Source organism: Ambystoma mexicanum, chromosome 13 (genome assembly GCF_040938575.1).
Source record: "Ambystoma mexicanum isolate Mex_15411 chromosome 13, UKY_AmexF1_1, whole genome shotgun sequence".
Lineage (NCBI taxonomy): Eukaryota > Metazoa > Chordata > Amphibia > Caudata > Ambystomatidae > Ambystoma > Ambystoma mexicanum.
In genome coordinates this window covers 511,400,555-511,412,622 of record NC_090938.1, presented here as the reverse complement: position 1 = coordinate 511,412,622, position 12,068 = coordinate 511,400,555, and the positions used below count along the sequence as shown (strand labels likewise).

The 12,068-nt window shown below is 49.8% G+C and overlaps 1 protein-coding gene across 1 annotated transcript in view; it reads left to right on the top strand.

Annotated features, from left to right (window-relative positions):
* Positions 1 to 1,402: 1,402 nt before the first annotated feature.
* The window catches only part of VAT1 (vesicle amine transport 1), a 204,983-nt gene continuing 194,317 nt past the window's right edge, over positions 1,403 to 12,068 (top strand). Inside the window, exon 1 of the mRNA XM_069634196.1 lies at positions 1,403 to 2,062. Coding sequence (XP_069490297.1) covers positions 1,685 to 2,062 — 378 coding nt within the window. The 5' untranslated portion in view covers positions 1,403 to 1,684. The remainder of the gene's footprint in view (positions 2,063 to 12,068) is intronic.

The window sequence follows — 12,068 nt, the reverse complement described above, 5'->3', positions numbered from 1 at the left end:
CGCGAGTCAGCCGTACAGTTAATCGATAGTTTAGATTTGGCTTTGGTCTGCTGCGTCTCCACCCAGTCATTGCACTGTATTTTTTTATGTTTAAGGGATTTGTTACTAAGCTTTCTTCCGTGGAGTCTAGCGTTTCTAGGCACCTTGCACATTGGATCTTCCAAAGGTTCAAAATTACATTTTGTTGCTAGTAGATGTTCTACTCAAGGTCTCCAGCGGGAGGATCCCATCAAATATATATCTCATGCAATTTACAGACATCTCTTTATTAGGGTGAATATTGTGACCAATCAAAACAGAAGAGTCTATTATTCACTTAAAAAGGGTTTCTTACAGAATCCCTATAAGGCATATTTAACATTTGAAATTGTGGACATTATGATGTTCCCATGATGCTCTTTCCTTGTATGCAAATCACCAGGATTGGGTTCTATGGAGAGATACGGGTTTCACAACCTGGCCCACCCACTCCTTTCCACAGCCCTGTTCCTCCAAAGAGGTGACATTTCTGCCAGTAATTTTTTTGCCATTTCCAGCGCTGCACACAATTGTGTTTTTATATGTTATATACGATATTATTATGGAGCTGGACCTCTGAAATCAAGTTGCTTTTAATTTGTTTAGGTCTTATATGGCTCGGCAGCTGGCATTTGCATGGCCACTCAGCGCTTTTGGGCCCTGACTGATTATATATATGAATGAATGAAGAAATTAATACAATCAGTCAGGGATCTGTTAATCAGCATCTTTTATATCTATTACTTATTAAGGCATCCATTCGTTTCCTAGTGCACACGTCTCCATTCCTCCAAACTTCCCTTCATGCCAATCGCTGTACAATTACGTCATCATTCATTCATAACATCATTCAATTATTTCTGGATTCATTAAAATAGTTGCTCGTGTAAGCCTTTGTGCATTCATCCCCCAAGTCTTTACGCACCAACATGCCCCATTCCGGTCGGAGACTGTAGTCCAACCCTGGTTTTAATGCCGCATTCTGTTAGTGGATTCTAAACGGGGAAATCCGGGATTACACATCGCAGAACGCAAAGCTAAATTAACATCTTCCAAATGAAATGGGGTTGTTGATTTGCATGTCTCCACTCAAATGGCTAGTCATTAATGCAATGCTCACATTCATTTCCAAATGGGCTACTTCTCGGCCCATACATATCTTTCTAAAATGCTGCCATTCGTGTCTTTCGTTCACGTTGTCTATTCTTTCGGGGCTCGGTATTAGTAAAATCTGCACTCCGATCACACCACCACCGCCGTCGTGCGCAGTTCCCCGTTCCATCCCCGTCCTAGCTAGCGCTGCGCGACCCCTTTAAGACTCGCTGGTGCAGTTGAAAGGCAGCGGTCTGAGCAGGCCCCGCCCCTCCGGCGCGCGCTTTCCAGTGGTGCCTGCGAGCGCGAGCCACTGCCACACCCCTCCCCTCCCCTCCGCGAACAGCTGGCAGCGGACAGACAGGGCGAGAGGAGAAAGCATCAGCCCCGGCGCGAGGACAGGACCAGAGCGCGCGAGGAGGACCGCACCCGGCTCCAAGCGAGGACCTGCCCCTGCGGCGCGCGGACACCCGTACTCCCTGCACGAGGAGGACAGCTGCGGCGCAAGGACCACAGACGCGAGCACCGTCCTGCCGAGCCCACCCTTCCTCCTCCTCCCGCCGCCACCCTAGTCATGTCCGGAGAGGAGGCAGCCGCGGCCGCCCCGGCGCAGCCCCCAGAGCAGCAACAGCCGGAGCAGCCCCCGGCCGAGGAGGCAGCCGAGCCGGCGACGGCCCCCGCCCCGGAGCAGCCCCCAGAACCCACGTACCGGTGTCTTGTCCTCTCCGGCCACGGGGGCTACGATAAGGTGAAGCTGCAGACCCGCAAGGGCGTGCCCGGCCCACCCCGCGCCGGGGAAGTGCTCGTTCGTGTGCGAGCCTGCGGGCTCAACTTCGCGGACCTCATGGGCCGCCAGGGGCTGTATGACCGGCTCCCGAGCCCCCCCACCACCCTGGGCATGGAGTGCAGCGGCACCGTGGAGCAGCTGGGTGAGGGGGTGACCGACAGGAAGGTGAGCGCGCTGCAATCCCCATCTCCAGCACTGGGCATGTGGGTGTGGGGCCATGCACCTGTGGCATATGGAACTGCGGGAATACGGCTTGAGCGCACCCGCCGTGTGTGCGGGAGTACACCTGTCACGCACACCTCTAATGAGTGCCGCTAACGAAGATGCGGCAGTGTGGTGGCCTAGACGTGTACAACGGGTGTCTGGCGCATGTACGCACCTGTGATGTGTACTGGATGGAGTGCGCCTGTCTACACGTGAGCGTGCGGGAATACGAATGTAACGCATGTCTGATAAGAAGGCAAATGACGTATGTGGCATTGTTATACTGCACATATCTGTAATGTGTGACGGCGTATAAATCACTATATAACATCTAATCGAGAATATTAAAGCATTCGGCTGCTTTAAGCGTGTGCGACGGGAGCGACTGCTCCACGCGTTCAGCCTGCGCTCGCGACCTACATCATTAATGCATGCGATATGCACCACGAGTATATGTTCCAAATGGCAGACTGTGCGTTATGAATGCTGTATTCGACGATATAGTAGAGTGGTGACTTGCAGGGGCGTTGCTGGGGGGGGCTAAGGGGGCTATAGCTCCTGATCTTTTGGTTGTAACCCCTGGTAGAATCTCAGGAGCTACAGCCAAAAGACTAGCCATCCCCCAGTCCCAACAGTTCCGACATCAGCTTAGCCCCGGGTCTTTTCCAGACCTAGCAACTCCCCTGGTGACTTGGCACATGCGAGGTTCCAGCAGGGCGCCCATCTATTATAACGGTGTATGTCGCGGGATCGTGCTGCTGTGCATCCAGGTGGCCCCTGGCGGACTATGCAATGTGCTCTCGCCGAGGTGGGCGGTGTGGCGTCGCGACTGCCACACGAGCCATCGCTGCAGTAAAACTGGGGATACTGTGACAGGTTGTTAGCCAGAGCTAAAATGTGTGGGCATTCGCGGCGCCGCACCCGAGGTTGTAGACTCATTGAAATGCAGCACGATGCGAAGCATTCGTGAAACGGTGTAGAACTGAAAACGGGTCTGTTTGGAATGCGGCAGGCGTCCGGAAGTAGCGCGTGCCCGCGTTATATGCAGGCTTAATGTGTACCTCCAAAAGCGGCATCGTTGGCACTATTAAGGAGAACAGGCGAGGGGAGAGCAGCGGGTGTAGGGATAATTCATGGGCAGAGCGTCAAGAAACGTGTCTGGCTTAGAGGGTATCCACTTCACAGGAATTGGACTATCAGCACTGGCCCAAATGGTATAAAGTATTATCTCGCTGTCATTTTATTGGTCCCCCAGGTGAGTGACAGCAGCAGAACTGTCACACGGATTTACGGCACTCTTGGAAAAATCGACATTTACGTGGTCCGAGTGTCCTTGATTTTCAGAGGGTTTCCGCTTTTTTATTTATTTATTTTTTTTATCCATTGAGATCTACGAGTCATCACAGTGATCGATGTAATACACTTAGCGACCACTAGCCTGCCAAATGGTCATTCTGCCTATACGTGTTTTGTGCCTAGCGCTTCTTCTGGACCACATCTCTGCCTATGGGAGAATCTCATGAAATCGTGGACCATAAAGGCCGGGGAAATGTTGCTCGTATCACTGCATCCTTGTACCTGTTCTTGCTGGATCAGTTGTCTGTAGCAGACTGCGATCACAAGTTGACCAGTAAAATGACCAACTTACATTTGCTACTTATTTTGGGCCAGCACAAACGGTCTTACCTCAGTTTAATTGGGCTACTGCCTTTGTTATGCCTGACACACGGCGAATACCTTAACCTGAGTTAAGTCGTGTAACGTAAGCCTGCATACCTACTTTATAATGGTGGGTTTTACAGGGAGCCTAGTAGGCTGTTTTTTTGCAGACTGGATAGTGATGGCTTGGTGTGTACCGCAATTAAGTCTATAGTGGATCCCAGGTCTATTTCCTTCACTTTACAATCCCACAAGCCCAGAGACAGCGAGGGGGGCCTCTCAAACTTTTCAAATGAAAGGGACCTCAAGCCCCAGCACCTGCCCCCATATTGCCAGTCATCACTCGGCAGTCTTAAAACATGGCATTCTATTAATTTCTCCATTTTCGTTCTGGGGCTTAAAATGTGCGCTTTGCAGTGCTCTCATTACAAGTGGTGGTTTCTCTTCTGCCGGGATACACGAGTGTTATCACCAATAATAATAAACCAACACAATGAGTGTTGCAGGCACCGGCCTTATCCTTGGTTTAGTTCAGATACTCTCTGGCACTTCCCACCTAGGAAGCTTGCTAGCAGGGCACGCTGTGTGCTGGCTGGGTACCAGTTCTGGAGCTCCTGGAGGCTCCTCTGGATTCAGTATCTCCCGCTGTTCCTTGGGAGATGTTTAGGGGTGGATTTTTATTTTGCTATAGTGCACAAAGCCCAGAGGCATCTAGGTGTTTTAACTTTGTTTACAGTAAGTGCTTGAAGAAAACAAGTTACAATAGTTACATACCAGGCATACATTGGACCTGGATAGTGCAAAAAATACATACTGCGGAAAAGCTTGCCTCTTGCTGTGGGGAACTACATCAAGAGTAAGTATGAGGGACATAATAGGTACATTTCACAGATACGAAAGTCCAACAATGGGCAAATACATGGTGCCTACCCCATGTTGCGGGGCAGCAGTAGCACACAGATGCGATATGGGCCAATCCATGGTGCCTACCCCATGTTGCGGGGCAGCAGTAGCATGCAAAAGCAAAAATGAATTGGGGGCACTATCTGGCTTGGAAGAATGGGAAACAGGGAGGGGGTGGGGGAGGAAATTAAGGGCAAGAAAGTGGGGTGGGGGCACATAGCATCACAGGCGACCGGGGGTGGAGAGCACACACAGCTTCACAGGTGACCAGGGCGTGGCACACACAGCATCACCAGTGACCGGGGGTGCACACACAAACTCACAGGCAACCGGGGGGGGAGCGTAGTGGACAGGGAGCAGACAGGGGCCTTTGTTGTGGGCCCTGGTTGGTCAGAGCCAGCTCCCGCCTCCCGGTTGCTCTGATTGGCCTTTCTAGACCAATGCAGCCACTGGGAGGGGGAGTTTGTCCAAACCAGGCACCACCACAGTTAGTGAACCAAGTAATGAAGCCCTCTTGAAAGGGCAGGTCAAGTGAGGAGCCCCAATCATGCCAGTGAGAACAAAACGAAAATCTCAGGTAGAGGGCTCAATCAGGAGAAAAGCTTTCACTGCAAGTGCTCCTTGTGCAGCACACGATTTAGAAATTGTGTTCTAACCTCTTTGGAAATCCTGGCCTTTCTTCATTGGTGGCGTCTGTAAGGCAACTTGTACCTTGAGCCAGCATTCAATGCTGAGTTCTACTCCTTGCGGAATCTTAAGATCTGCCAAAGAGGGACTCCACAACTCTTTTAAAGCCAAATGGGCCCCAGTGATTGGTGTAGGCTAAGCCTACCTTAATTAACCAATCCCCATCAACGATCTCCTTTATGCATGAGGTCATAACCAGAGTGCTTTGCAACAGGAAAGGTAAAGGGTGAAAACCTGTATTAAGTCCCACCCATCTTCCTGTCTGTTGTGGACAACAATCTGGTTTATTGCGCTCTCTGTGATTCCTGATTAAAGTGGCGGGTCTCCCTTGAAGCTGCAGCCAGAACAGACATTCGGTTGCCATCAAACTACATACTCGTGCTTTGGGGGCCCCTCTCTGCAGGGATGATTACTGTAAACGGCTGTCCTAGACAATACATTTCACTGCCCTTTATACTAGGAGGCGGGAGCTGGCTCCAGGTTGACACAGATGCATACCAAAGGTGTTGGGGTTTCCTGGCTTTTGATACCCCTGCGACAGGGCCTTTCATGGGCCTACTTTAAAAAAATTGTAATCGGTATGCATAGTTGCCACCAGCAGGGCCAACAAAGGACAGGGCGGATCCATAGGACCTTTGTCAATTAATCAGGCTGGCCATGGCATGAGGAAGGCTTTGCCCTCCCCGTTTGCTATGCCTTGATGTACTCCTGGCTGTCACATTCCAACTAAATGTGTTGGAGGGTTGGCACCTGTAAGCTGTGTCCACCCAGAGTACACCTGTCTGTCGTGTGGTGAGCACAGGTAAATGCACATGGATTAGCCCCACACATTCTTCGAGGTTGATATAACATTTCAAAAAAGCCCAGGCGACGGCACACCCACCGTGCGGATGGTTGAATTCCTCACACTACCACTGTGGACATTATGTAAACCCAAAAATCTGGAACGAGGCGATCTTTTTAAATCACTGGGCATGAAACTCTTTAAATCATGGGTCAAGGCAGGGCTTCTGGAACTCCTGCTGTGCAGAGCAAGCCAGTACTACAGTGGTCTTTCCTTCTCAAGAACAGTTCTGATCTAATCTCAATCGAGTGTCCATTTCAGTGTTTGGACCCAAAGCCCAGCCACACACATGACAGTCGTAATTGAAAGCTACTGCTGTGGCAGATCTAGCTGCATAACCCCTGGTGTAAACTACTCTCCCCTGGCCCCTCTCATGCCTTAATGCTTTTACGGCTTGTTTGCGTGAACCTCAGGGGCACGGCTGCATATCCACCAACAAATTAATCCACACTGTGCGTCTGCATCCATACTTTTGTACATTTCACCTTAACTCCTAGTTGTACCAGTCACCCTTTTTTAGTAGTAGGATCATGCTGTATTCCCGGCAGGTGCTGTATTCCCCCCCACAGGTGCATATTTATCGCATTAGGCATCCCGACTCCGCCCTCCAAGGACCACATCATGCCAGGCTTTCAGGAAAGTTTTGAGGTAAAGAATTAAAATGTGAAACCTTTTACATGCCGCTTTGTGGGTATCCTGAGTACCCGATGAAGGCAGCCATTGTGGCTGTAGGTAGACACTGCCTGTGGTTTGCCTGTCCGAAGTGCAGGAAAAAATGTACTGGGGGAACAGACTCCTTTTTGTAGGGGTGGGGCTGTGGGAAGGAGGGTCCAGGGGACAGGCAAGCAGTGTTACAGCACAGTATCTCTATAGCCCCCAATCCTGGCGATTTGCATAAAAGCAAAGAGCATTATGTGAACATGGCCACAATTTTAAATGTTAAACGTGTCTTATAGTGATTCAGTAAGGACCCATTTTAAGCGAATAATGGACTCTTCTGTTTTGTTTGGTCACAATATTCACCCTAATAAAGATGTCTAAATTCCAGGACTTATATCAGTTTGGACACCTGCATCCCTGCATGTGAGGCTTTAGTAGTTTCGGTGTGCAGTCTCCAGTGCTGGGGCTGGTGAAAGCTGTAGAAGAGCGGGTGCGATAATCCGGCATCAGATCAGATCAGGTTGTTGTTTGTCTGGGCGAGCCCCTGGGCGTGGGGACAGGCTAGTGCAGTTATAGCAGCGAGTGAGCACCTGTCCTGCACCTCGACGAGCAGACTCCTTCTAAAAGCCCGGGCAGCACTCTGCAGTGTCTTATAAAAGCGGTCTGCCCATCGTGGCGGGGGGGGGGGGGTCAATCCAGTCTTCTGGAGTCCACTACGAATCCAGGTGTTGGAATAGGCAGAGACTTTTTGTTGCGGTAGCAGTAAAAACTTTTATTCAGCACATGTAATGGGGTCCAATTTCACAGCACTATACAATGAAGAACACATTTGTAATCCGGCAGACAATGTATATAGAATATTAACCATTAAACTCCATATATGCCATGATTGATAATTCATTCAATTGTATAAAATCAAGGTGCGTGTGTGTATAATGAAACCTTGTTTAAATGACTCCAGAGAACAGACCCTAATGGATAAAGGCCACACATTCATTCGACACCAAAGGGGACTCCTGTTATTTACTGTATGCACGTGTGACTTTTGGGGAAAATGTGTGCTGGATTTAGTTCTTGAGGACTGGGCTCTGAGACCAAACATTAATGCATATAGATGGTCTGTAATGCATGCCTGCAGCAGACTGACCAATGGGACTGCATGCAAGGCAATGGCAGGATTTACACGGTGCCAGGCAACAGCAGAGTAGTAGCTTGCCCTTAAAAACAATTTGGCATTATTGTACAGGAACAGTGACCGTACAATGACCCCCCCCCCATTACCCCCTCGAGTGGCGCATGTGAGGGAGGACTGTGTGAGGGCTATGAATAACACAAGTGTCATTACTATGCTTTCTCCATCCTTCATGCCATAGTGTTGAGAATAGCAACATTTAATGCACTTAGAACTGCATTTACTGGTGTGGGTAAACTCTGGCATATTTTAAACATAACTGCACCGTTTACAGAAAGCAATGGGTAAAGACTGTAACATGGCGTGCTGTTGTATGTGCTCGATGCATTACCCGGAAGCCCTTTGTAGGAAACTGTTTTTATTAACCAGATGTATTGTGCACCAATATTATGGAATGTATATCTGACCTATGATACACCCTTAGTAAATGTGTTACTGCAACCCAAATACATGAAATCAGGATTGAGTGTTGCGTGCGTATGCAGCTTTTAGTTTTTGGGCCATAGTGGCCAATGCACCCATTGTGCCAAGGCCAACGTTGAGCCACGCGGTCCAGCGCTCCAGATCTCCCTCTCGGAAATGTTGCCCCTTGTGGCTCCACTTGCCCCTTGTGGGGGGGGCTAGATGAATTACCCAGTGTGGCTTTGCAGACCTTCTCAAATGTGATTGTTTTGGTAACGCCCCAAACCCTTGCTTTGGGGCTAATGGCCCCTCTGTGTTCAGAGGTTAAACCATAAGGATATTGGAAGCAAAGTCTAACATATGGCTAACGTTAACCGCCTAAAAGGACCATTTTCTTACTAGAGAAGTGTTAGGATCTATATAGGAAAGCTGTGCACGTCCCTGTGGCCCCATTCCTGTCTGACATGTGCTTCATGGTTGCTTGGGAGAGGAGGCAAGTGGCCTCCATTCACTGACGTCATGTGAATCACTTGTGTATAGGCGCGTTACAAATAACATATATCATAGTAGAATACTAGTGACACTATCATGTTTCATTCGTGTTGGTTTATCTAGGCCCAATGATTCCAAGCCACCCTGAACACCATGCCCGTCTTCCACTATGAATTGTATTCTGGGATATTTGCCTTGGTTCACTTTGGTTGCCTACAGAGGACTGAAGTGGAAGAACTTGAACATGATGTCCCATGATAGGAAGTACTCTGGCGGAGCCAGCATCGGTTTGGGGAGATGCAGGGGTGTAGGAGGGCTGGATGAGTTTTGAAAGCTAGTCCTGATTGGGGCCAATAACCCATTACAATGCCCCCCTCCCTCCACACCCCAGCCACCCCCCTTTGTCTGAGCCGAGTAGGCTGAGTAGTGGTTGCCTTACTTTGCCCCATTAGATGCACATTTTGCCCCCAAATAAAGACACTATATTTTGTTTTAGAAAGCAACGTGAATCATTGTATGCCTGGTCCATCTAAGTAGCACCCATCAGTTGCCTTGTGTATACCGGAGGGGTTATGGATATTGCCTGGGTAGGCTTGTTTTTCACCTGTTTGCTGCTGCCACTTTAATTGTGTTAGATGCAACTACTGGGCTCTTCCAGGTGGCATCTTTGACCAGCTCTTGCTGTAGCATTCCTTTCCTATTGGAGTCATGGTTTGAGCATCACAGCAGAGTGATGGCTTCTTCCTGCAACCCCCTTAAAGTGGGAGGGCTTAAGCACTCACCACTATGCATTCGCCTGGTAGCCTCACTGACTGGGAGTAACCATACCCCAATGACGAGCTATTACGCTTTCCCATTCAGTGATCCTAATTATACTTATAAGGCTGCCTGATGTTGGTGAAAGGGTGAGGCAACTAGCACAATGTGCCAATTACGAAAATGACTAAGAGCTGAAGGCGGACTTGCTTTGAATGATTCTGGGGTGGCTAGTGGTACTCTTGTTCAGAGAATTGTCTAGCACTTCAGTGCTGGACTGCCCAAGTGGGAGTGACCTGAGCGCTATGCAAATAGTTATTTCTCCTGTGAAAGGCACAGGTAGTTTGTAGTTGTAGAACCTCCCCACTCGGCACCATACCAAAGAACAGGTAATTTGCCTGGCTTCCAGCCCTTTTTTGTTGCTTTTGATTGCCAGGTGTGTTCTATCCGAGCTTTGCCTGTAGAACGGCTTTCCCTCTGTATTGGAGACCTCCTCACCACGCATTTTAACTGGTGACATGTCCATCTTGCCATGTCCTAGTTGAGACTGCAATGGCGATTAATAGGACTACGGGTTTTGCTGGACATTAAGAGCATCGCATTTTAGTCGGCGCAGGGAAGCCTAAAGATCTTGAAGCGCAAAGCGCGTCTTGTGATATCCCCGCTTTCTTTTTGTCCTCGTCTTCCAGCGTTCCTGGGTGTGGTTTCCTGCCGCGCGGTCTTGCGGCCCGGGGTCGGTCTGTGGCGGTGCTGCTCTGCGGGGACAGAGATTCCGGGCTGCGCTGAGTTTCCCCTCCGCCCTCGGGCACCGCCCCTGCACCACAGGGGGAGACAATGGCCGCGGAGTGCGCGCGCCTGGCGCATCCCCGCCTGGCGGCCTCCGGGAGGCTCGCCACGCCAGTGCCATGCCGCTCGCACCCCCGTTTCCAGCGTCCGCCGGACTCCCCTTTCTGTCACACCGAGAGCCATGCTGTTCGCTTCCATACAGCCCCCTTGCAGAGAGGAGACGTGGGGGTAGAGGGGGCGCGGCAGTTGTGGCATGCAGTGGGGAGGGGAGTGCGGGCCTGGAATTTGTGGCATGGAGTTGGGCAGCTGAACCCCATCGTCTGAATTCAATTGGCAAAAACTAGGCAGCATACGCTGCTGGCCACTTAAAGCGCATCTGTCTTATGGTGACGATGACTTTGTATATTGTCGTCACGCAGGCAAGATGCTTTCACATTTCGGGGGAAAGGAGGTTCATATTTTTTTTTGAATATTTTTGAAATGTTTTCTTGGTATAAAGATGACTTCATGTAAAGTTAGATGGGCGGTCCACACGTCTGACGCGTGTTTATCCCATTTTAAATCATGCGCATTAATCACAGGTCTTGTGCTTTTGCTTTTTCCATTGCAAGTCGAGGCTTTAAAGTCCAAGCACGTAGAGCACCTTTTGCTAAAGATCACGATTTTTCCTGTGGAAAATGGCCAAATTGGCATCGCTGTTGAGGTCTTAGTTCTTCAGTCAATATTGTTCCCCTCTCTGGGACAGAGGCTTAGCCAGGATAGTCTAACTAACAAGTGGGGACTGAAGCCAATGTACTTGGGCCTACCGCAGTGGCATTAAGATCTGTAAATGCCCACACAGTGCTGCTGAGTGGGCATTTACAGATTTTGGGTGGGCCATGCCCACTGAGGCCCTACTCTGTCTACGCCTCTGCTCTGCGCATGTGCTGTGGGTGTCAAAAAAGACTACTCAGCAGGAGTACTGGGATGAGTAATGGTTGGACTCCTACTCAGCATCACACCCCAGGTGCACACTACTAAACCAGCAGTGATCCATCTACTGCCTGTCCGTCTTTAAAGAAGACTGGGCAAAAGGTAGACAATATACGTTTTAGGAGGCATGAGAGTTGGCACAGATGCAGAGCCAACAGTCTTACTGTGGTACCAAATAAAGATGTTCCTAAACTTCTATAAAAATACCAACGACAAACTCCCTAATCAAACGCCATACTCCTCCCATGTTGGGGACAGATTGAATATGCAGTCTTGTACTGAAAGTGGGCCTGGAGCCAGGGGTGCGCAGTTTACTGAAGATGCCTTTTAGAAAGGTAGAGCGTAGCAGTCTTAATAGTCACTGTAGCCCTTTAAATCAGACCAGGGGAATAGAACCACGTACAATACTTTACAGCCTTGTTCTTGGGCCTGACGGTGGAGCCAGAGTTATAGGTGCTTTACAAAGGGTTGGCATTAAGCATTCTGTGCCTCCCGTGTGGGTTGACCATCCCCAAGCCCAACAGTGTTCCCTTGGGAGACCTAGTGGGGGTTCCCCCTCCGTAGGGCAAAGCTTTAGCACTGCCTGGCCAGAGCTGTAGTGGCTATCGGCTTGA